The sequence below is a fragment of the Lethenteron reissneri genome, chromosome 17 (assembly GCF_015708825.2).
Source record: "Lethenteron reissneri isolate LAM-NWPU_2019-01 chromosome 17, ASM1570882v1, whole genome shotgun sequence".
Taxonomy (NCBI): Eukaryota; Metazoa; Chordata; class Hyperoartia; order Petromyzontiformes; family Petromyzontidae; genus Lethenteron; species Lethenteron reissneri.
The window spans coordinates 486,425-512,423 of NC_083795.1; the positions used below are offsets into that span (position 1 = coordinate 486,425).

At 51.4% G+C, this 25,999-nt stretch overlaps 1 protein-coding gene across 3 annotated transcripts; it reads right to left on the reverse strand.

Annotated features, from left to right (window-relative positions):
- Positions 1-6,403: 6,403 nt before the first annotated feature.
- Positions 6,404-25,667, reverse strand: LOC133343292 (max-interacting protein 1-like). Of its 3 annotated transcripts, none has more exons than XM_061552768.1 (6): positions 25,433-25,667; positions 25,042-25,153; positions 23,917-23,946; positions 9,494-9,608; positions 8,726-8,903; positions 8,125-8,356 (listed from the first exon to the last, which is right to left on the reverse strand). In XM_061552768.1, exons 1-6 carry the CDS (start codon positions 25,560-25,562, stop codon positions 8,181-8,183), a joined length of 741 nt encoding a protein of 246 aa, XP_061408752.1. In that variant the 5' UTR covers positions 25,563-25,667; the 3' UTR covers positions 8,125-8,180. The 3 variants fall into 3 exon arrangements, with proteins under 3 accessions (XP_061408753.1, XP_061408752.1, XP_061408754.1); XM_061552770.1 differs by having other exon boundaries at positions 8,132-8,356; positions 25,469-25,667; XM_061552769.1 differs by lacking the exon at positions 8,726-8,903 and having other exon boundaries at positions 6,404-8,356.
- Between the last annotated feature and the right edge of the window lie 332 nt (positions 25,668-25,999).

Below are 25,999 nucleotides of genomic sequence, written 5' to 3' on the forward strand. Positions count from 1 at the left end.
CATTTCATCAGCAGAGGTCCAGCGCAAGGCAACTGTGGATCTGTTTTGACATGCAGTGTCTTAGCAGCAGTTCTGGTCGCATGAGTGTTGGTGAACTGTCCGATGTTATAGGCAAGGACCCTTTAAGATATGGAGCCTCATGCGATGTTAAAACTTAAACAAAACAACTTGCATAGAAACACAACATGTACGCAGGAAATATACGGTATCCATATATTGCCTGTCCACATCAATAAAATCTCAAGTATTTTTACACTTTTCAAAACAACTTTACATTTTCGAAAGGTGGTAAGTAGCCTTATGATAGTCTTACAATCAGTCGTTGAGCCTCAAAGAAATGTGGTAGTCGTACATTCGGGATCTGCTGCTGCTCGGGCTGCTGCCGGTCTGTAATATCGACGCCGGCCCAGGAGCTGGTTGCGAGTCGGTGGAATTCGCATCGGGCTCTCGAGTTCGAGCACGGTCCCAACAAGATGCGTTGTGAAAGTGCCGCCGTGATTGCATTGCAACTCGCGGCCGAGTCTTTGCGTCGAGGGTTATTGTGGGCCGAGGTTCAGAGCGGAGTTCTGCTTTAAGGGTGTACAACTGTACCGTATGGTTGCCATTCCACTGTATTGCGTTTCTTGGAAATGCGGAATTATTCTTAGAATCGGCAAAAGTCGATCTCGAGATCAGATTCTTGGTGCGAGTTCGGCTCAAAGCAACAACAACAAGGAGGAGGAGGAGGCGCCCCGCTGCGCGCCGCCCACGGCAGCACGCGGAGAGCGGCGCCCAGGAGCGGCGGACAAACCCTCGCCGCCTGTGGCCCGACCGGGGCCACTGGCACCCGCCTGGGTCGCCTGGAGCTGCAGGAGGAGCTGCACGCGGCTGCGTGTGGCGGACACTTTGACCCACTCCACTGAGTGCAGCGAGATCGCAATGCAATCACAACCACCACCACAAGTCGTCAGGATGACCGACAGACATTCATCCACTGCTGGACAAAGGCCACCACACGCCGTGCTGGTCGTGGGGGTTGCTGAGCGAGCCTCGGTAACTTCCGATCGTCATCGCGGTCATGTGTTGCACGTGTACGCCATGGGGGGAGTCGTTACGCAAGGGCCGCGTCCACTCGCACACCCCCGCGGGCCCGAGCAGATTCCCGGCGACCGCCCCCGGGGTCTGCCCGCAAGTGGCGACTCCCCGCGCCTCGGTGGCCGCTCCACGCCGCTGTGTGCTTGGTTGCAAGGCCCCGGCGGCCCCCTGGTGGCCTTTCGTGCGGCCCCCGACAACACGCGGCACGTGCGAGCACACTCCTTGCAGGCGCGGTGGCACACTCGTGATGTCTTATGGGCGAAAGTGGCCCGATAATAGAGAGAGAACCGCAGAGCTTGGGAAATTGTTGGTGCCGGCTCACCGCGTGGCTGTGGTTTACTCTCGCGTCTGAGCCGAAGTGCCGCACTCCGAGATGAAATGAACGCTCTATGTGCGGCAAACCGGTAACCACTATAACAAGGGTTTCAAGCGGTTACCGGTAATTGCCCCCCCCCCCCTATTTTAACAACCCCCAGCCACTTGATAAATCCATCTATGGCGAATATTCATGAAGCTCGGCAACCGGAGACACTCAATGCACATCTACCACTCGAAAAGCCACGGCGACATTCAGCTCAACGAAACATTGAGGCTCAGCGCCTGTCTGCAGCCCTGCAGAGCCAGTGGTGGAAATTTCTACATTCCTATGGCGGGGGCGAATCTCTTCACACGACAACCGCTGGTGACTTCCTGCACACAAAGTGTGACTCGGTCACTCGGTCGACCTGACTGCAGGCACGGAGTCACGGCGTGAGGGACAAGACAAAGATGCCCCCAATAGCCATAGCAGACTGTTGGGGCAAGTGCTGTTAGCGAGTAGCAGCACCTGTGAAGGCCGTCGGCATTGTGGCACACGAGGGGGTGGGTGGCCAGAACCACGCCCACCCGGCCGCCTTTGTCTCCCCAGTTGGCGATGTTTACTCACCGCACCAGTTACCCATTTGAGGCTGAGTCGACTTAGGGGAGGCCCAGCACCGGTTCAGATAATCGTCACCAGTGTCTGCGAGCTGGAATCGAACGCGGGTCGCCGGGTTCGTAGCGCAGCGTAGCGCTGACCACTACTACACTACCGCTCCCCCGCACACATACACGCAGAGACACACACACAGAGACACACACAGAGACGCGCACACCGAGACACACGCACACACAGAGACGCACACAGACACGCACACACAGAGACGCACACACAGAAACTCGCACACACAGAGACGCACACAGAGACACAACAACAACAACCGCCGCCATTCGCCACTGATGTTACCCGTGGGTCGGGAAATGAAACGCAGAGGTCACCGGGTTCATGCAGCAGCGCGTTAACAACTGCGCCACCGCTCCTCCCCTGTCCACGTGGTGTGCATCACGGAATAAACTAAACACCTATTTTATTTTACCAGGTAAAGCCAACTGAGCGGTAAGCAAAGCGTCTCCGTCACACGCTGCGTCTGTCCGCTCACACACACACACGAGGGCATGTGTTTACACATCCCTCAGTCACGAGGCATATCTGGTAGTCACAGGGGTTTCCCTCCATCACCAGAAATTGGTGCAATACCAGCACGACGAGCAGTCTGGATGATCCATTTCGACATTTACCGTCTCATCATCAGCAGAGGCAGCCAAGTCTAAAACCGGTGCCGGTTCACGGCCAGACGCCACGGGGGGTGGTGGGGGGTGGGAGGGTGGGGGATATGGGGGTGGTGGGTGGGGGGGCTCTCTGCTCGCGCCGGGAGATCGATCCACGTCGAGTCCCGAGGGCCCCCGCGGCCGAGTAGCGACACCGCCGCCCCCCCCCCCCTGGCGAGCGAGGCCCCCCCCCTGGCGACTCCCCCCCCCTGGCGAGCCCCCCCCCCCCCTAGCGAGCCCCCCCTCCCCCCTGGCGAGCCCCCCCCCCTGGTGAGGCCCTCCCCCCCTGGCGAGCGAGGCCCCCCCCCTGGCGAGCGAGCCCCCCCCCCCAGGCGCACGTGGCCCGCGGGCCGCCGCCGTGCGGGGACCTCGTGGCGCCTCCCGCTGCCTCCCCGCGGGTTGGACCCGCGACGTCGTCTCAGGCGCTCAAAGTCCCCACGTCGACGTCGTCGTCGTCAGATAACGCGCGGCCCAGCACGTGGAGCACGTGGTGTGAGCCGACAGGGGCGGCGGGGGGGCGAAGGACTTTGGCCATTGTCCACAAGTCGATGGGGGGCAGCTGCTTACAAGTCGATGGGGGGCAGCTGCAATGCCGCCCAAACGAGCAGCAGTTCCCGGAGCACTGCGCTGCTGCTCCTGTGCCCAGGGTCGCCGTCAACTGGGTTTGAGAGAATGTGGCAGCAGCTGGCTGGTTAGATCGCGTAAGTGTGTGTCGTCAAAGCCGCCACCACCCGACACAGCCACTCGGTAAGGTTCGTCAGGGACACAGAACGTGACAACTCGGTACGAGTTCAGCACACGCCGTGTGGTGGCGGGTTTAACGGCACACGTTTACGCGATCTAACCCCAAATCACCTCTATTATGGATAGCATTGGTTGTGTTGATCTGCCTGTTAGCAGCTCTGCCACTGAGCTAACCCGCAGACACATCTCCCGAGGTGGATGGACGCTGTTCAGCAGGGAGCCCTGCTGCTGCTGGGGGTGGTGACGACCGACGCCGTGAGTGGCCGCACGGGAGCAGGTGCAGGTCACAGCGAGAGGGGATCGCAGCCGAGACTGCTCCGCTGCGTCGTTGTGGCCTCGCACATGTCTGTGGGCACGAGGCACAACTTGACACGAGAGTTCGATGTCCTCGGTGAGCTCCGAAAGATCGTCGCGACCAAGGCGCCGCCTCCTCCTAGACACTCAAATCGCGCCGTGAGGACCCGAACGGGGAACCCAGAGCCTGGCGCAGTCTGGGGGGATACGGAGCGAGTGACATTTACTGCCCCCAATAGCCACTTAGCGCACAGCGCGGCGTGTAAAGGGCAATGCTGATCTTGCTACCCGGCCAAACATTTCACTTCGGTTTTTTCTCCGGCTTGACCCCTTTCAAATTGTTACTGTACAACCAGACACCGGTACAGTACAGAATGTATCTCAGCAGGGTCACACAGAATGACCCGAGGGTCGTCATCGTCTGGTGAGCTGAGCTCTCGAACTCCACCCAGGTTCAGGGCTTCCCCACGCATGTCCCAATTATGGTCGACGCTTCCATTCAGAATTCCGTCACCCGAGAGCAGTGCATCAGCCCCTGCTGGAGAAAGTCACGTGAACGATAAAGCCGCAAGGGCATTTTGAGATCCCTCCAATCGCCTCTTCTCCACGCTGCAAGCGGCGCATCTTCAAATCTCCACATGGCAATAGACCAGGCGCGTTTTATTCCTCAGAGCTGAAATGTGCTGAATCGTCTGCTGTTGTTTGCGTGCAGACAATCGTTATCTGGCTGACACCAACTCGCTACGCCCGAGCAGCCGGTTCAATCGGGTATGTGGGGGCTGGGATTCGAACCCAGCTCTGTGCCGGTCCAGTGCATTGTGCCAAGTGGCAGTCGACTGACACTTGTAAGAGCGTGCGTGTGCTCTCAAGTCCTGGCTGGGGGTGAACTCATCCAGTGATTTCTCCAGGGTGAAGGTCGTGCCGCTCCGTAGGAAGGCAATCGTTGTCGTATGGAGGGACTTGCCCTTGCCGAGGGAATGTGGAATGTGCACCACGCGTCCAGAGCCAACAGTTGAGCCGAGTGGCACCCTTCTCGCACAGGGGCACCGAGGGCGGTCGATGTGGGTGCTCGCGGTGGAATGTTGCGAGGTCAGGTTCTGGGCAGACATCGACTCATCGCACATCCAGGGTCGATAAAGTGAATACTACTTAGAGGGAAGTCAACAGGGGGTTCCCCGCGGAGCGTACACGTCACCCGTGTGCTCGCGTGGCACTCCCCCACCGGGCCGCCGATGGGGACAGGAGCTGCATCAAGGCCCGTGACACGCACGGAGACAATGGGCGCCTGGTTCAAGTGCTGTTGGGTAGCGACTTAAAACCACCCCTCGGTGCCCGCGTCGCAGCCCCCTCTTCCTTTCGGTGTGCAACCCGTGGGTGTATTCTTTACCTCGACACACAAACTGAAAACCCGGTTATCATTGGCGCCACGTGATTTATCCACACGTTCTTCCTCGTGACGATATTTTCGCCGCACTGTCCACAACCCAGCCACCCTCACAACCCGCCGCATGCCAGCCCCCTCACTCACCCATCCTGACCTCGCTCACCCATCCTGGCTTCGCTCACCCATCCTGACCTCGCTCACCCACCCTGGCTTCACTCCCTCTCACTCACCTCCTCGACAGCCCGCTCATGGCCTCACCAACTCGAGGCCTGGCCAGGTTTGCTCGCCCTCCAAGCCGATCACTCGGCAATGCGTGCGGGCCAGAGCTCATTCGTGAGCGCTTGAAATGCAGATCGAGTAGTAACCGTCTTTAACTTCGCCCAACATTATTTGACATCACTACTTTTAAAATTTGATATGCCCACATGTGCTACGATATTTTAAAGGTAGTGTCGCCGAACAGGGACTTGTTAACTAGCACAATGACCTCCAGTAACAACGTCGTGGTAGCAACAAAGCGAAATCAAGATAACTCCAGCTTATCTTTGCTGTGGACATTGCCAAGTCTTAAGTTTGAAGTACCGCGGGGTTCATGGTCATGGCAACTGTGGAAACAGCAGTGGCAGGGCCAGGCACACAGCAGTGGTCCAAGGGATATTGAAAATTGGACAAAGTCATGGGGCCACGACCCTCAGCAGGACAAGTGGACTGAGAAACGAAGTCATTGACTGTACCTTGTATCCATCCACACATTGTACCCCGAGCACTGCCCACCCCCCCCCCGTGCGGTTTAAGCGCCCGAGCGTGCCAGTCGGTGCCTCCCGCTACTCAAGTGCCACTGCAATGCGTTACCGGCTCCTGAGACCCAGCAATCGATTTTGAAAACGCTCAACACCGTTTATCGTCTCACAGCCCTCGTGTTCACCGTGACACGGGACTTGAGAAACATTATTTGATGCCACACAAAACTGTGCTATTAACGGCTATTGCCCAAAACGTCGCCAATTACACATTTTTCCTTTTATGGCCAGTATTGACAAGTGTCGAGTTTAACAACATGTTTTTACGTGGAATTGTAATTTCTAAACTGTCATGGAAACGTATATCAGAATTTAACTTGGTCTTTGGCAGTGTAAATGGTAACAATATTTTTTTAGCAATTTGCAATAGAACACTAAATACTTTTATTCAGTCTTCATGCGACGTCCCCCACGCAGGCTGCTGCGACAGCACGGCTCACCAACTCGCGTATAAAGAAATACCCTCGGCGACACATTAGTGAAATAAATTTATTTGTTTATGTATAACGGGGAACGATAACACATGAGGTAACATAGATATACACGATTTACACAGCTAGCGTTCAAAACAGTGCTCTACCACCAGTCGGTTCGAGTTCCATCGCCAGCCGGAAACGTTCACTGGTCGGAGCCGGGACACCTTCCACCCCCGCCACAAGCGCCCCCCACGCTCGCCCTCCCGGGGCCCGCAGGTGGCGGCGCAGCTGCTCCGCAAGTGGCAGGCGGCGGGCGGGCGGACGCCGCTTCAGGTTGACGCGAAGCCTGCGTCGGCGGCCACTCGCGGGACACGCACGCCGCTCCAGACGTGCGCACGCGCGGAGTGAAATTGGCAAGCGCGGTAAGAACATTACCATCGCGTCGACGCATGCAAAAAATAAGCAAGACAAGAGCTACTGCAGCAAGTGGCCGTTGTTTCGGGATGCATAATATACACAACACTGATGTCGCAACCCGCAGAGCGGGGGTGGCCTTACCTTACGATGTTTTGTGGAATGTGCGGTAAAACTGGATGCTGGTGGGAATCTGAATAATCTCATTTTAGACAATCTGGTCCATGACGTCTACGCTCACGATGCAAAATAACGAGTATATGGAATTCGATCAACATCCAAATGAACCAACCCACCAATCATCGATTACAAAAAAGCACCATGAAAAACCAGATTTTCTAACGGGGACAGATTTGGTCACAAATATTTAAAAACTGTGCCTCTGTAAAAATCACTTGTGATAATTACTTGTAACTATAACTATTTGTAACTAAAATACAATTAATCTAGAACTTCATTAAGTGCCAATCAAGAAACTGACAATAACAGCGGCTTATAGGATGATTGGTAAGATTTTTTTAAAGATGTCAAAACTTGTTGCTTTCACTTTACAAAACTACAACACTTGTGACAGGAGCTGCCATTGAGGTTCTGAATCAGGAGTCTGTCAGATTCCTCTCGCCTGGAGGTGATGCGGCCTGGGTAGCTGCCGGTTGGCAGTGGCTCTGTGCTACTGCGTGACACAGCCAGCAGCCAGCTAGCCCACTTTGTTGATATGTTTTTTTGCAGGCATTATAACCTTCAGAGGAACCACAGATTAATAACTCCTTCGTGTCTGGCTTGCAGGGTTACTGCACTGCACAACAACCAGATATACTCCAACGTTAAACCAAAACAAAGGCACAACACTCAAAACAGCCACAGAGTCCCTGAGACTCCAAAATAGTGTCCACCTGTGGAACCAAGGACTTCCAATGTCTGTTGCTATACAGATATATAACAGTCCATATTTAGGAAAAAATATTGTACGATTTTTTTTTTCTTTTTACATTTGAGGTCAATAATGTCAAAGAAATATCTTTGACCTTTAAGTGCAACATATTGGTCGTAATGCATCGATGGGGTCAACTAACTCTGAAGACCCTTTTGAAATGGGCAGCATCAGGGAAGTTTATTGCCATTAATGTTAACATCTCCGCAAATCGGCATAAAAGTGCTGTCTGAACCATTCTTTAGGTGCGTAAAACAGCGGCCAGGCGTTTATACATTTATTTACAAACTGCTCTTTTAAAGGTCTTCAGAGCTTAAGTTACTCTTGCAGTGCTTCACAAAATACAATTTCATGTACAGTATAAATTGTCAGAAAAATACATACAAAGTCTGAAAAGCACTGTAAGAGCGTCTTCCCAATACTTGTCATCTCCCAGTCGGAGGAACACGACCGCAGACCGTGCCCCCCCCCCCCCCCCCCGCTGTGCTTGTGAGCGGCTAGCAGAGGAAGGTCCCCACGTGCTTGAGACTTGAGCTGGAGTAGCCGCCGTCGCTGGTGCTGCTGCTCTGCAGGCTGCTGCGCTCGTCGCTGTCGCTGCTCGTGCCGAGGCTGTCTCCCTCGCCCACCGAGAACTCCACGCTCTCCACACTCTCCACGTCCACCTCCATGTCCTCTGCAGGGATGAAAAGGAATGCGGCCGCCACGCCGGAGGGGAAGCCGTCAAGCCCTCGCTCGATACGGAGCGTGTACTCACGTTGGGGAAACAGCGTGAACAAGAATTTAGCCAAGTACCGTAACGCTTCTCCTCTTTCTGCTTATCCCCTTGCACTGCTCGACTTTGGGAGTTCCCACGATAACCTTGTTCAACTGGATAAATGTGCACTCGCTTATCGTTTACAACTTTGACAACGCCGCTTGTTGCTGGCCACTTGACGTTTTGGGCCTTTGGTCCTGTGATCAGCTGCCCATCCACAGCGTGAATTCCAATGTAAATAAACTTCACAGCGATTGGCTGCGCAGTCCGCCGAGCCCCACGTCGTACCCCTGTCGGAGTCGGAGTGCTCGGAGCTCAGCGCGGAGCCCAGGCTATCAGTGCGCAAGCGCTCCGCCACCCCCGTGGGGCTGCCCTCCAGCTGCTCCAGACGCCGGCGCAGGTAACGGTGCTCGCGCTCCAGCTTGTCCTTCTGCTGCTGCGCCCTCCTCTCTTGCTCCTCCAGCCGCTGCATGCGACGCGCGCGAAGCCACATCAATCCCACTGCCACATAGCTACCGCCACGGTTACCGTTCCCTCGAACCTCACGGATTCCTCCACCTGCGTCGAAGACTCGGGTCGACTAAACCGACTGTTTTGTGTCATCATCCACACTTGTGTTCAACCACCATGCTTCGTGTCAAAACAATGGACTCTCCAACTCACTCCCGACACTGCAAGTCAAATCACTTCTCTCTCCGCTTCTTCCCTTGCATTGCTCAACCATGGAATCCCTTCCCATTGTCTCTTTCCCCCGAGCACTTATAACCTTGCTCAATTTAAGACATGCGTCTATGCTTAAACATTGCAACTTTTAAAGCGTTTATTGTTGCTGGCCATTTCACGTTTCGGGCTTTTGAGCCTGTGACCAGCAACTGAGGTGAGAACAAAAACCATCGGCAAATCACTCCACTGCACCGACAGACAATGCGACTGCACAGTGTCAAAATGCTCGTTACACAGCGATCGAATTAGGCTGGAAGCCATGGCATACCGATCAGTGATGACAACCTATCTCACAAAGCCACCTGAAGAAGTTGACCAGGTCTTCCTTCCTACCTTGATGTGGTTCTTCGCTTTGGTGAGCAACCCCAGGGTGGTGTGTCGCGAGCACTCGGGCCCCAAAGGGACCATGTTCTTCAGACGCTCCAGGCAGACGCGCAGCTGTGCTCTCCTGCGACACACGCACGCCACCTCACAGGGTTACTCCACGCTATCTCATAGGCCTCCCCCCCTCCTCCTCGTTACCGGACCGTTCTCCACACACTCCTAACGCTCGCACGAGAGCATCTTCCACACACGCAGCCGATGCAAATACTTCCGCTATCTGGGGTTGAGGTGTCCATTATGACATTTACATTGATACGGTTCATATGAAGGACAACTTCTCATATCTGCAACAGCAGTGCAGGATGGTATGAGGAGATCATTCACAAATATGAAACGATCTAAAGGCCACATTTACTGGCAGCACGGCATTCCCATGATCCCCTGGGTTCCTGCGTGGATTAACACCCGACACGTTGCTCAACCCCAGCCTGTCACCCAAGCACATGCGCACTCATCCCATCCTGTCCTTGGAACAAGCCACCCAAGCACACAGGCCCATTTGTCTTCTCTCTCCCATATCTGAGATGATCTTTAAAACAATGTTCACAGCTGAAATTATGGATATTCGTAAGTGCAGTGCACAGCAATCGCACAACGTAGAATGTTAATTAGAAAACGGCAACACAAATATTTGTTATTAATGTGAATAACATTTACGGACTAGTTATTTTCCTTATACTCAGCTTTGAATATGGCAAGTTTTTTTTATAGACCTTGCTTGCCCACATTCACTGCCAGACCACCGAGACTGGGCTGCCCAGGTGAGAGAGCCAGGGTGGAGGGTGACGTCACGCAGCGTCAACGTCACCACTCACATTTGCGTGGTGACGTCACCACTCACATTTGCGTGGTGACGTCACCACTCACATTTGCGTGGTGACGTCACCACTCACATTTGCGTGGTGACGTCACCACTCCACACTTGCCCGCCTGCGTGCCAGTCAGCCAGCCAAACTTTTTCTAATTTTCGTGTTAAGTATGATATATGCCATGCTGGAACACGTGAGCTACAAAACTGGTTGACCAACATCTGGAAAAGACGGCATTGCTACAGCCACGATGAGGAATGTTTCCAGGAAGTCACCAATAAGGTCAGCATCACCCGAGATACACAAATCTGGGTTTTCCTGTTGTTCGGGTTATTCTTTGCATGACATCTAAATGACAACAAAAGTAAAGCAATGCTACTTTAGGCATGTCAAGGGGCTGAGTCATTAAAAATAATTATAGAAACACAGTCATACATTCATAAAAGAATGCAATGCAAGGGACGCCCCATAATGTTCCGAGCGATGATACGTGTACATAAGGGTGTGGTGTGGGGTAATCAAACGGAGAAACAAAACGTTTCCAAGCAGCGTGTCAATAACCCACGCACGCATGATCTCAACAGCTACGTGGCATTGGTGGCGGCTTGTCCAGAGGCAGGAGAGCCAATGCCTTACACGTGTATTCCATATTCCATATATGTTGAATGAGAAATACACAAGTATGCCCAAGCTATTTTTGCAAGCACACTGAACGGTAACAAAACAAATAAACAGACATTACGCCTCACATATCCATCCCACCACATACAAAATAAAAGTATTTTTTACGCATCCATCAGCCACACGGCCTCCTGGGAGTGTATAATTCCTGAACTTCTTTCGCACCGTACGTAGCCAACCGTGATAATCCGAGGTGTGAAAGGTTCAACACCGGTTTCGACATTCAATATCTTATCAGCAGTCGGATCAGGTTCGACAAGTAGCCTATTGAAGGCAGAGGGAGCGCTCCCCTGCCCGGAATGCTCACCGAACCTGTAATGACCCACACTCCATCGCTGCTCCACCGGTTCTCATGCCAGAGCTGGGTCACCAGCAGGAGCCCGCCCGCGCACCGTCTCCACGACCCTGCAGTAGCATGGACTCGCCCACACCGAATCCTCCTACGCCACGCCGTGCGCTCTCCGCTCCAGCAGCCAACACCTTTTGCCGAGTCCCAAGGCAATCTCGGCTCAATGGGAGGTCGCTCCTTTCGTCGTCTAGAATTCACTCGGCCAGCAGCTCACACGGCTGGCGACCTCCTCTTGTTCCAGACTCAAGACCTTCCGTCACTTCTCCCACAAAGTGGGCTTCCTTCGCTGCCCTGTAGCCTCCCACCCTTGCACTCCCGTGATAAAGCTCTCCGTTCTCCCCCAAAGTCCTCTCATTGCACGCATCTACATACTTTGTAGAGTATGTGGAGATGCAGTTGCATTTATACACATTAATCCAAGATTTTTAGAATCGTTGTTTCGATGGCTGTAAGCAGACAAACTGCCCCCGGTCCCACAACGCCACTTGTTATCCAGCGTGCCCGAGCGAGTGATTCGGCACTCAGAAGGTCATGTAAGTAAAAGCACTCACCATCACTCCATTAACACTCAAATAGTGGTGCAGCGATTAATTCATTACTTACAATTAATGTTTACACTTGTGACACACCATTTGTTGCATATGAGAATTACCTAACCCATGTATGCAGCTAATGTACGTAATTGACGCTACAATGCACGACATTGTTAAAAACTCATCGGCGAATTGTGAGAATTCTTCAAATGGCAAGGGACTCGACTTCCTCTTGAGTGTGATCCCCAGTCAGTGACATAGCCACGGAACGTGTCACGGATCACGTCCCAAGCATGAACATAACCTGGCCAAATATGTTACAAATGAGATCACCAATCCTTTGTCCCACCCTTTGTCACTACCCTCTGGTAAACATCCCTCCCTCTGAGACGCACCTCTTCATTCCACCTCTTCCTCATACTCCCCCATCTATAGCCACCACCTGCTCTGCAGGTAAATAATATATACAAACACCAATATTTATTTTTTGCTCCAATCTTGGAACACTTTGCCCGAGAAGCACAATGTTTTGTATTGGCCTTATCTCTCAAGTGCCATTCACTGCTTGTTGACTGTGTACACAGTGCAGTGTTGAAAAAGGGCAACACCTGTGGCCAACACCGATGACATTGGCTGGCTTAGAGCTGTCGAAATCTTTGCCGAAAATAATTAGCTGAAAGGAGCTACGTGGAACCTTTTTTTTTCAAAACTGTTTAACTTATCAGCGATCTGGCTAAATTTATATTGTGAAACCCTCCACCACCCGACACAACCAACCAAACAATTTACACTTCCACGTGGTGTACAAGCGTTTCCACGCGACAAACATCAATATCCAGGAAATCATTCTGACTTGGATTTGATTTCCCTTTATCCGTTTATTTTGCACCGTCTGTGTCGTCTTGTTCGGTTCTGCCCTACATGGACGCCTGGATTGTTATTCTGACTTTATGGATCTGGTCCTAGTGATGGTCGATGCAGTTTCAGGCAAAACATCACAAATCTAAATTTCTAAATTTGATTCTCTCAGCCAATCTTAAAACAACAGTACGTGGCGCAATACAACACTTGCCCACGTGGACAATTGTATTTGTTTGGCCGTGCTGGGTGGTGGAGGGTATTAAGGACACAATTTGGTCAGTAAAAATAAGCAAGACTACACACGGGAGACGGCCCAGACAAAACAGAACAAGACGGTACAAGAGAAACCGGACAAACCGGACAAACGACAAATAGATTCGCGACCTGGATTGAGACACGGAATCATGCCCATTCATGGAACGAATGGGGGGTGAATCATTACATGTCCAATAAAGGGGTATGCGCAGGAGTTATTTGCGCAGCTGGAAAGATGGGTCAACGTAACGAGGTGAACAGCCGGTATCGGCGTGCGTTTGAAACGGGGACCCAGTCCCTTCTGCTAGAAGGCAGCAGGCAGCTGCTGACGTGCTCTGAGAGTGCACAGCGCCAGGGCCAGGTTCAAAGGTCACGATTCAAGTGGGGTGTGCGTCAACAGCTGGAACAAGAAATTGCTTTTTTATCTGGAAACACTCAACAGCAAATCTCTTACAGTCTCGTATAAATGGAATATTGATATTGGATAGAGGTCAAAATAAAATAACGCCTTTTATGAGATCACGTAACACGTGTGGCAAGAATGTATCAACAGGTTTTTTTTCACTCGGATCCATATTTATCCTCTTCCTTTTCTACGAACGTGAGATATTCGAGTCGTGGCGACACGCTTCCACACGCAGCTCTGGGAAACCCTCGCTCCAAATTAACTTGCCAGTTGCTTTGGTGTCCATTCTGCGTGGCCCCAGCGAACCGCAAAGTCCCAGAGCCTCGCGCAATGCCAGGGAACCCGAAGAATCTAAGTGTGCCTTGATAAGACCCAGTGTCAAAAGAAACAGTCCCAGTGGTTCCCTGCTCAGCAAGCACCGAGCCGATGCTCATTTCCTCCTGTTCACAGCCCCTTGGCCAGTGGTGGAAATTCAACATTCCACTGGCGGGGGCAAGTCTCTCCATAGGACGTCCCCCCAATGTGTGGTCATCATTTTACCAGCCCCAGAGGGATGCTGGAGCTGAGTGAACCTCGACAACCGGGATTTGAACTCTCGACCATCCGACTGCGAGCCACTCACTCTACCGCCGGATGTAACGCGTCAACCACGAGACTGAAGCATTTTGAGTGTCGTCGTCTGGCTTCCCAAGCCTGCCCTGGTTAGCTATTGGGAGCTGTAGTAGCTCCGGTACGTCTACATGCACGTTGGTCATCAATGACCAACTCGGAGCAGCTGACACGTGTGGGAGTCGGGGCGCGGGCGCAGGCCCAGCGCCACTCGGACAGCGCCCGTGCCGCTGCGGCGCCGAACAACGGATGAAAGCTTACGCGACACAAGCCACGGCCGTTTGATGTCACGCAATTCTTTTGCAAAACAACATTACACAAGAACGACGTCACTTCTCGCAATGCAAATTATGGTAATTACAGTCTTGCATCATTACCAAGTATCCCACCTGGCCCAAAACAGACAGAAACCATTAACATTGTTTTGACCAAAGCCAGTTATATTAAACTGGCCATGGCTGCATCCACGACAATATTCCCAAATTCCATATCAGAAAGTTCGAGCGCTCCCCTTTGATTTTAAATGTCGAACTGCGTGTTTTGGTTACGCACGTCCCAAAATGTGGCGAGACAGTTTCACATTGTGATGACGCAATCCAGTGTCGGTGTTGTCAGCGCGAATGAATGAGTGGCCACAACAAGGCGCGCCTCTGTGAGTCAGGTTACCCACACGATCACGCCCGCTCGCCCCGCCACACATCGTCCCTCGCTCTTGTCAACATCTGGACACACCATAAAGCGTGCCATAAATGCAAAGATGTTTATGCGAATGACAGTTCGGGCTTTAATTAAATTCAAATTGTGCAGGTGACCCAGATATCACCCTTATGAAAGAGTTGTATTTAATTATGCACAGATGGCAGGGCACTACTTTTGCAGGCACGTTTGTTGAAACAGCCGGCATGTGGATGCAGGAACAGCGGACTATTACTGCTTACACATGCCTTAGTTTGTTGGTAGTTAGATATTAATAGAGCTCATGAGACGTGATATTCTTTAACTCTGCCGAGACAGGGGGGTTTAACACCCTAGGTCTCATCAGTTTGTACCACCATGGGCACGAGTGGAAAACACGAAAAGGAAAGAACTGAAAAGTGTGCATGGAGAGGTGCATGTTGGGAATTACACTCAAATACAGAAAGAGGAAGACACGGATTAGATAACCACTTAGAAGTGGGCACATCGCGGCTATACAAGGGGATGGACGATGGTCAACAATAACAACAACGGAGTGGAAGCCAAGGAATGTCAGACGTCCGAGATTCTGTCCAAGGAGATGGAGCGACAATATCAGCTCGTGTGCAGGTGCTGGGTGGACTGATGCATCACGGGATTGTGAAAGGCTGACCGTGACCGATTATGATGACCCCTGTTCTATATTACACAGCCAGATACACAGCCAGCTAAAAGAGAAGTTATTACAGTGTTGCACAAGAAACTACAACAACAAAAACGTGGTCGGGATATTCCTACTCAGAGGATCTGGCTTTTAGTAAAAACATAATATTTACCTCAAAAGTTTGCCCATTTTTCTTTGAAGTTCAGCTTGGGCGAGTGCTCCCTTTACATGTGCGCAAACCGTGTATTTTATCTTTGATGTGCCGTGCGATGATTACAGCAGCAGCTGCCGCCGCTATCTTCCTGCCGGCAGAGCGGCGTGGCTGTCCAATCGTGCAGCGATTCCGTGGGAATGTTTGGCTCGGTTGGCAGATGCAGGCCTGGCTGCTGTGCACGCACACAGCCAGGCTCAAATCGGCTACAGGTCCAAACTCGGCTGACAAGCACAAACAAGTTCCCCCAAAGAGAACATGCCCGGGCCAGCCTCACCCACGTCACCAAACCCACCCACTGAAACTCAGTGTTTGCAATTCCGAGATTACGCCAGGCTCCGAGTACAGACGAAATCATCGTTTTGGTTTAACACCTCTGGCAGACGGTGACCTTGTACCCCCCCCTCCCGCTCGACAAACCCAAGATACAAGGCGGGATTCCAAACCTGCGTGCGGACCTTGCGCGCGGAACGACTTCACTACCTGCACCGCAGCGGCGCGTGGGGATTTCCAGCGCGGTGCTGCACCGGTCCGCCGCCGCCGTGGCGGCGACTCGCACAACGCGCCCCACCACCACTCGCCACAGATGGCTGTGCTGATAGCGCCGGCAACAAAGTACACCGTCAGCAGCAGCAGCAACGCTCCAATTGTGGTGACATTATTATTGTACAATGTACAATTAGGTAACGCTCCTTTTCTTGGTGCAGGCTCGCGCCAATTCATAACAGCTGTATTGTTGTAACACAATATCGTACAATTATCGCCGTTAAAGAGAATATAACAGATACGCAGACAATACATATCAACATAAAAAAAACAATTTTTACACAAACCTTCGGCCACACAGCCTTCTGGGAGTTAATAATTTCAGCAGCTGTCATGGGGCCCCGATCGTTATTGTAAAAAACACTTCTATATTTTTTTATGCCAAGATAAAACGCCAAATAATTAGAACAGATAAGCAGCTTTCTCACCACAACAATAAAACATTTAGATCCAACAGCCTATGGACCTTCTGGATCAGTGTTCCCCAGAAGCATTTGCTTTAAGCAGTCAGAACTATAAAAAATGCTGTACAGGCCCCACAGGGTTAACCGTGAATGCTCTAGCCTATGAAGTCAGGCAACCCAGCAGTGTTCAACAGGCATCGCTGGTGATATGAATCTCCATTGGAAACCAACGCGGAGTTTGTCTGGTTAAACAAACGCTGCTCCGGTGAAAAATCGGTCCGGAAGTCACGTAGGCCGAAGGAGCAAAGTTTGATTTGATAGTCACATGGCGAGAGAGATGCTCGTCTATTAACTGCGCCGAGGGTCATCGCTTGACCAGTTGCATTTTACAGTTGTCACTGAAAACATTTATGACGAGTCAAAGGGAATCGTAAAGTCTGGTTGTTGTTCCTCTTAGCCAGAGGGAACGTTTCACAGGTGTAGTAATGTTGACCAGAAACAGCTGTCATGTCCTGGCCTAGAAGAGTGCAGCAGTGCCTCACGGCCAGGCGACGACACAAAGCCTCGCCAGGCAGCCATCACTCACAAGCAACAAACTCGGCCTCACGACAGCTCAAGTGGACTTGCGTTTAGCTTCGTCTTTAGTTGTTCAGAAGAAGGTTGTGCACTCAAGGTGTATATGGCTTAGATATTATTTAAGTGTTTCAGTTACACATTCAACTGCTTAAAGTAAACGACTTGCCTATGCTTTGCATGTGTAGTAGTTGAGAAAGTCAAAATGATGACACTAGTTTTGTAGAGCATGTGAGTGTATGGGATTAAATAATCACTGAAAGAGCACAGGGCGATAAGAGAGACTTGAACGTTTCTCTAGAGATAAGATGAACACGTTTATATTAAGTTCACAGGTTTAAATCGAATTCAGGACGTACAGGATTACGACACATTCTGGTCTCGTGCGAATGTGGCGAGTGGATATCTCCGAGATGCAGGATATGAAACAGCCAATCCAACTTCTCCTTTCCCCAAAGTCACCAAGCAGCTGTTTAATGCTTATTAGCAATTTACTCAATCCACCGAGTAAAACCTACGTTTGTACCTTGCAAGTGCCCTACACAGGTTTTAACGTGAAGGAATAAAACATAGAATACGGCATTGATCTAAACGGTTAATGGGTTAATACACATCTGTGGTGTCTGAATTATCATTGACCAAAAACCCGACATGTCTGTGATATCCCAGAGCCCAATCTGACGCCCTGTCAACTGCACGTGACCCACACAGCTCGTCAGTACATAAAGTGTAAAATTGTGGTCCGGCAATAAAAAAGGTAATATAATACGCCCACGGCCTTGCAATACCCAACCACTTTGAGGCACGACGTTAATACACCAACCGAGAGATGGGAATCATCGGCACAGATCGTGGTGTTAAGGGCTAGACAAGACACTTTTCACGACAAAATGTCAGGGGGCTCCGTACAATCGTTAACGCCTTCAATGACCAAAATATTTCATGAAACACTTCGTATTTTATTATCCGATGCATACCCTGCACCATAGAATAGTTTAAGTTGATTATGAGCTGTAATGTCCCAAAGAGTATATATGCATACAAAATTCCCTCTATTATAGCAATTTGACTTCATCTGCAAAGACTTTTGGCTCTAGCAATGAATGTAAAAGAAACACCACGACATAAGCGACGTGGTGCTCGTTGGCGGAATAAGAAGAGTTTCCCTTGCTGGGTTCCCGCCACGCGCTCCTCCCTGGAGGTGCCGCGCGGCCGCGTCTTGCCGACATGCGAGGAGCGTCGTGCGACGAGAGGACTGTGCCCGACGCGCTGGATGTCGTGCGGATAAAAATAACGATCGCACAGGGGAGTCTCGCTCACGGCAGAAGTGGTGGCACCACCATCACCATCTGTGACGCGACTGCGCAACCAACGCTGGAGAGACAGCGGTGTCAGACACCGCCACCGCCGGGCTCTTAAGAACGATTCCCCCCCCCCCCCCCCCCCGAGTGGCGCGCGTTCACCATGCTGCCTAGAATGATATATTTTGTCCAAGTATGTTTGTGGGTTTAAAGAGGTTCTATTCTTTTCAAAAATGTCAAAGTTGAGATTTCAATTTCAAAATTATGTTTACAGTTAGGGTTGTGGTTAAAATGGTAGAAACAAAAAAGTTAACTTCAAAAATGCATTTCTTTAAAGTAATTGGATGAACCTCCATGAAGACTAATTTACTTTTTGCTGATGTCATAAAAACAGGGGGTGGGGTGTGTATATCTATAGCAGGTCGTAAAGTTTGGACTCCTTAAACAAGGAACACGTTCACTGCTGTCGTCGTACGAACACTCCCCAGCGGCTTCCCTCCTAACATTATCACGCACGGTGCCCAGATTGAAGTTGACGCAACAATGCACAGATCACGTAGCCTGCAAACCCCAACAAGCAACGTGATCACGTAGCCCACACACGCGAACAAGCAACGTGTGTGGGTTTCTCCACAAACAGAACCAAACCAAATGCCCGCCAGGGATCAAGACTAAAAGAAGGTCGACCAATGCGGCGGTGCGGAATATTTTGCAAGAGCCTTGCAGCGACTGGGAGAGAGCTCACGCCTGAGGGCCGCTGGCCAAGTGGCGCAGGCGGCCACCCCCTCCACCCCCCCCAGACAACAAAAGCAGGCAGAGGGGACAATGAGCAGAGTGATGGCCAACTCGCACAAAGACACTGGAAACAATGGGCAACGTTAAACAGCTCTCACTCACGACATCTGTGTCCTACGGGAGTTGTCAGCCATCTTCCACCATTCTACCCTCGGCAGATGTACCAAGCCTGGTATAACCAGTGCTGACATCACAAATATATGACCCACGGTAACTCTTGTTATACATAAAGTGTATACACAGGTGCACATATCCACTATACTTGGGGAGGAGAGAAGCATCGGTTCATTACTATTGATTTCTAAGTGCACTTAGAATCAATTACTTTATTTCATATATGCTGTATGTAATGGCTTCATGGCACACCTGCAGCCAGTAGAGTCACGAGAGTTTTCACTGCGATGTTAAAAAACGAAAATGTTCTTTAAATCGATTTGCGACCCCAGATTGTGGCGATAATACAAATCACGTGAAGACACATAATTGCACCCATAATCCACCATCAGTTATTGCACTGACCGCACCAAATGGATACAACGGTTGTGAGGATTATTCAAATCTTACAATTTCAGTTGAAGCCAGTAACGCTGCACTACCGCTTACTCCATATCAACCCTTTCACGTGGACACACCGAAACAAGACCACAGCCACGTGGCCCGCTGCTCTCTCCTCCGCAGGACGAAGATCAGTGCCACGGCAAGCGGCACAAACATCGCTTCCAAAAACAGACTGTGCCGACAGCCAGAGGTATAAAAAGCTCTATGGTCCAACAGGAAGTGTGTGGGTCTGCAGAGTGGCGTATTCATGACAGTCGTAAAAGTCTGTCACGAATGTGCATCAGCCAGTCTACGTCCGCTATTGTGCTACCGCATAACATTTCCACGTCTTCTTTACGATGGAGTAAATGCGATTCAAAACCAATTGTGTTGTCCAGGCCCTCCACCAATTGACACAGCCAATCAAACTGAATTGTCACACAGCGTAAGAATATTTAACCAAGCGCCAATTATTATTGTTTCGGCACACCGGTGAGTTGAAGAACAGTTCTCAACCTATTTTCGCAATTAGATTTGAAACTACGTCAAACCTCATCAGGACAAGATCTAAAAAGTCAGAATAAGAATCCAGGGTGTCATAATAATCGGTCTCCTAACCGGCTTCTTAAATAGTTGGCATGACCTCACAAGAACAATCAATCAGATTTATGAAACATATGGGCTGTAAAACATGTAATTTGAATAAACGCTGATGAGTGATTTAACACATTTTCTTTTTTAGAACATTGGGCATGCTCAAATAATCGAGTTCACCATGTTACATTTTAAAATTATACCTTGGAAGTTCTGTAAATGGATACACGGTACTGTAGTTCTGTACGACTGCAGTAAAGGCAACACACCTACGCAAACTACAAACATCAAGCCTGAGGGTTATCTGTGTTAAAGCATAAGCAGTGACTAATCCTATGGTAGCAGTGCACAATACTAGAAACACGTTTATCAGCGAGCATTTGTCCACTTACAAAATGTTTTCCATTTGCTTTCTGATTAGCATCCGCATTGGCTCTATACAGTTCGCTATTGCAAGCGAGTAAGAGGTCCTCTGCATTTCCGTGTATGCCCGAGAGGCGCTCGAGACCTTTATAACTTGAATTCAAAAGATGTTTGTGATCTAAACATACCTCCTCGCTGTACACATATTTGCAAACTTCTCCCCTGACAAACGATAGAATACAAAACCCTCTTTCAGCTTTCAGATGGAACTGGCCAAACAGCCCAAGGCAGGAGCCCTTCTGGGAAAGTCTTGAGACCCCAGCAAAGGCTTTCCCGGGTAAATACATTCCATTTGTATTTACAATGTCACGAAGCTATTTAAACATGAAATTAAGCTAACATCTGCTCCAGCCAGAGTCGCTTAAAATGCATGCAAGCAAAAACAAAATGTCACGCAATGCATACTATGAATAGACTTATGTCGCCTGATATTGTGGGGGGGTGGGGGGAAACGCTCAACACCTTACATGCCCACCAACGCACAGGCACACAGCTTGCATGCAAGCAGTCACATTAAAAACTGCACGTCTGTCAAGCACAGGTTCCGTGGCCCAAGGGAAACGGCTACACGCTAAGAATATTGAAGTCGAGTAGACGGCGACACTGACGGTGATGTGTCTACCAGATGCATCCGTTACGACCCTGTAGTAGAAGACTGCCCAGGCATCTTGCTATTCTCAAACAGATTTTTCTATTTTCATGCAAAATATTAAACAGCTGCACGTTTTAATTTCCAAGGATGTCAGTCGGTCAAGATTGTTGTTATGGGCATAACCAAAATTGGTGTTTTTCATTTGAAAATGTTTTCGAATTTGTTACTCGTTTGACAACAACTGGACGGTCTTACATATAAATATGAAAGGCCTCCACAATGACTCTGTAACAGTGAAAGATTTGGGGATTTTTTTTCCCTCCTTTGGTCAATATAAATCACCAATCATGGCCTCTCTTTCTCAGTATGCGTAAAAATCCCCAGTGAAATATACCGTGGTTTCAAAACCACTTCCACAATGACCAGTGTAAATAATGTCTACTATGAACTTAAAAATGTCTCTCAATTCTCCCTGAGCATCCAGAATATTTCTATTTACACTTTACTCTCTACAAACAATTATGTTGTTTACTGGATGACGACACTCAAAACTCAATATAATTCTGAAGGTTTTATTGCTTCAAATAAACCTTGGAATTTCAGACAGTCAAGCCAGGATATGATCTAAATGTTCATGCTCTCCTCAACCAAGCCTTCCTGATGGTGACATCCACGTCACCCAACGTCACGGGATGCAGTGCAGGGCATTCCCATGGCAAAATCAGAACGATGATGTAGTGACATCATGAACGGATTTGGAGTCCAGCCCGTGATGCCTGCGCAGCATCACGTGCAATGTGTGGCACGTCACACCACGCAGTGGGGGAAACTGGCAACACTTTTTGGCACGCAGGAAGATTTTTCAGGTTCAATTCAGTTCTTCTGGATTCTCCAGAGAACGGCAGTAAGGAACCTTTCTGCATCTGTTTTTTTTAAGCATCGCTTACCACCCACTAGATCGCGTTCACCGCTTGTTGCAGAGATCCGCGGTTCGAATTCGGCAGGCCACCCTGGTTATTATTGGTCGAAATAACCATGAAATACGCACTGCCTGCATAACAGTGGATGTTAAAGATCACCTGACATGTTTCAAAACGAGTAGGCCATTGTGTGCCAGTGTCCATTTGAAAATGTACCCGCAAATCACAAAATGTCGAGTACACACAGGCGCATAGCCCCTTATTGTGAAACTACTGCAGAAAATGTGAAACATAGCACCTTCGTGACAGCCTTGCGCTATGAGACTAGATGCGAATAGCAAATGTACCAACTTATGATTAACGTCGCACGTTGACGTGTGACAACACAAACACCCACGCGCCTGTGGGTGTTGCCTTTGGTTGGACCTGGGGTCAATTACATTTGCAATACGTGAGCTAAAATGACAATTAAATAGTGATGGTAATGCATGACGAATGACATAATTACATTGTAATTGACACTGGCCACCTTGGTATATATTTCTGAATGTCACCTCCCCTGCAATAACGTGGGCACGCAACCATATGAGCAAACCTCCAGTGCCAGGGCATTGCTGGATTCCGGGCAATGCCACGCGACAAATGTCAACCGTAGCACCCACGCAGAGGCCGATTACATGAAAATCCATAGGGGTCTGTACATAATGAGGACCATCACAAACCTCCTCGTTCCCATGAAGAGCAACAGAGCTGTGCTTCATATGTACAGCGCGTTTATTTCCCGAAATGTTTACGCGACTTACGACTTTCAATTTAAGCAATTTTATTCATAATTCGCTTTCGACTATTTTTAATCATCTCAATAATGTTGTTCTGTACCGGAGTTAGAGGTGAATGGTGTGCTGCGAGGTCTATGGATTGGTGGGAAGAGGAGGTGGGATGGACTCCACACGTTCAGAGGCAAGAGAAGTCAAAAGTGGTAGAACTGTCAACATTAAGCACATGTAAATGTTGTTTGCAAAACCTCAACAAAAACGTGGTTTAAAAATAGCGAACTTATTTCGAGATTTAACCACGCAACACTCCTCTTATGTGCTATCATTTTCACATTGGCAACCTGATCACCGACATGTGAGCAATAACACACCTCACGTGCTGTGGTGCACACACAACACACTCACTACACACACACTCTGCTCCCAGCACAGCTCCTGTGCAAAGCCCACAGGGTGTTTGGGGGAGGGGGCATGGAACTCGGGACACGTGAGCAAGGCCCCTCCCCAGCTGACACGGCGATCCCAAATCGGTGTCCAGGGGCATGCACGTAGCTGTCCTGCAGGACAGCGTTCCCTTGCAGGTTCAGTGTTTTACTTCGCTTTAAGAGCAACGTGCTTAACAGTTTGACAGACGCGATTATGTCTGGGTTAATTAATTTATTCTGTCGTGTATGCGGTCGTGCTACACTACACAACGCTGGATACGGTACGTTCTGTCGACAGAACATCCAGCAGCATGATAAACACATCAAACCTCAATGCAGCAAGCAAGGGAACTTTGATTGGTGCAGCTGGTCAGTGGGCCCTGCTCACGCGCACAGAGCCGGCTCAGGCTCGCAGCCAAATCCACCCACTCACCTGTTTTTCTCCAGCTCGTTGTGAGTGGATCTGAAACACAGGGGAACATTCACCGGTAAACACGGCTGTCTGCAATGCTGGCTTTATTGCTTTGACAGTCGAGGCGAGCTTGCCCTCGCTATGACACGTCGTCACGGTTGCCTGGTTCGGTGTGTTGAGGCCACACCGCTCTAAAGTTACGTCGAGGTCAGCCTCAACAACAACACCACAGCAGTCGTGGCATATCGAGTCATCGTAACGCAGATAATAGCACCACGACAATCAACCCAGCTACCACAGCAAATGTTTAACACTGCAATTACCGCACAGAGTGAACACGATACGGTGCCGGTCATCAAAACATAACCATCACGGCTCTCGCACACTTACAGCCACCGCAAGGCAACCAAGTAGCGGGGGGGGGGGGGCAGTCATCACGATGCAGCCGCCGCATTCACGACAACGCAAACAACGAGCGACAGCGGGGCCGACACCACCAACACCACCACCACGCGGACACCACCAACACCACCAACACGCGGGCACCACCAACACCACCACCACCACGCGGACACCACCAACACCACCACCACGCGGACACCACCAACACCACCACCACGCGGATACCACCACGACCACCACCACCACGCGGACACCACCAACACCACCACCACGCGGACACCACCACGACCACCACCACCACCATCACGGGTCGCAGGCCGCCTTCACAACGCCGCCGTCGCCGTCCACGTGGCGGGGAGGCGCCCCGCAGTAAACTCCCCGCCGCGGCGCCCGCCTCTGACATTTAAATACAAGAAACGAAACTCAAGAGCGCGTCAGCTGCTCCACTACACCGCAGCTGCCCCCCACTCGGGGGGGCTTCTGGGTACTTTGCAGAGGGCGTGGGGGGGGGGGCAGCCACAGTTGGGGGTCCCCATCTGAGTAGCACGGCTGACTACGTACGGTGCGAAAGAAGGTCAACGCACACACATACGTGGGGGGGGGGGGGGCACTGGGCGAGAGGCGGCAACTCGGGCGGGCACCCATCAGGGGACCCCCAACCGCGGGGCCCAGGGCAGACGGGAGGCGCCCACGCGCAGCCCCCCCCGGGCTGTGCGAAGATGGCGCGGGGAGAGCCCCCCGTACCTGATGCTGGGCGCCTTCCTCGTCTTGAGCCTCTTCCTACTCGGGGACTCGTCCTCTTCCTCCTCCTCCTCCCGCCTCGACGGCGGCATGGACGCGTAGCCGTGCTCCGCTTCTGCGGGCACAGCGGCGGCGGCGTGAGACCTCGGCCCGAGAGACGCGAGAGGAGGGGGGGGCACGGAGACACACGGAGACACACACCGACCCCGTGGGGCGAGGCGGTGGTCGCCGCGCTCACAGCTCGCCGTCACACAAGTCGTACGCACGGAGCCCGACAAGCGACAAGAGGAGAGTTGGGGGGCGGGGGGCCGAGAGCCGTCGACGACCATGACCGCGACGGCAGCAACAAGACGCGCGCGGGGGGGGGGGAGAACAACAACAATGGGGAACGGACCTCCTGCCAGCCAGGCAGCGCCACCCCAGCCCTCACCCCTGTCCTTTCTCTCCAGATACTCGGCCGCGGCGAGCAGGATCTGAATCTTGTTGTTGTTGTCGGTGGCGGCGGCGGCGGCGGCGAGGTCCATGTCTGCTGAGGGGAGCCGTGGGGCGACGCGGGGACGCGGCCGCCGTTTTGTTTACCCCGAGCGCCGATGCCGCTCGCCCAGCAACACGACCCGGCCCAGCCAAACGCCCCCCGCCCATTGGTCGGCGCTCGGAGCGGAAGTCGCCTCCTATTGGTTGCCACCTCAGCCCAATCGCGTCAAACCGCGGCGATCAAACCAATGGGGGCGATGCAGGCACGCACGCGTGGGGGCACGCGCGCGCCAATTGGATACGCCCACCCGTCGGGACACGCCCTCCTCCGGGCATGACCCCGCCTCCTGCACCCCCCCCTCACCCGCTGGAAGCCCCCCCCCCGCCACACGCGCTGTGCCCGCCATGTATTGGTACGCCCATTTCGCGCGACCCCCCCCCGTGTATGGGAATAGCTCCGCCTCATAAACACGCCCCCCCGAAGTGG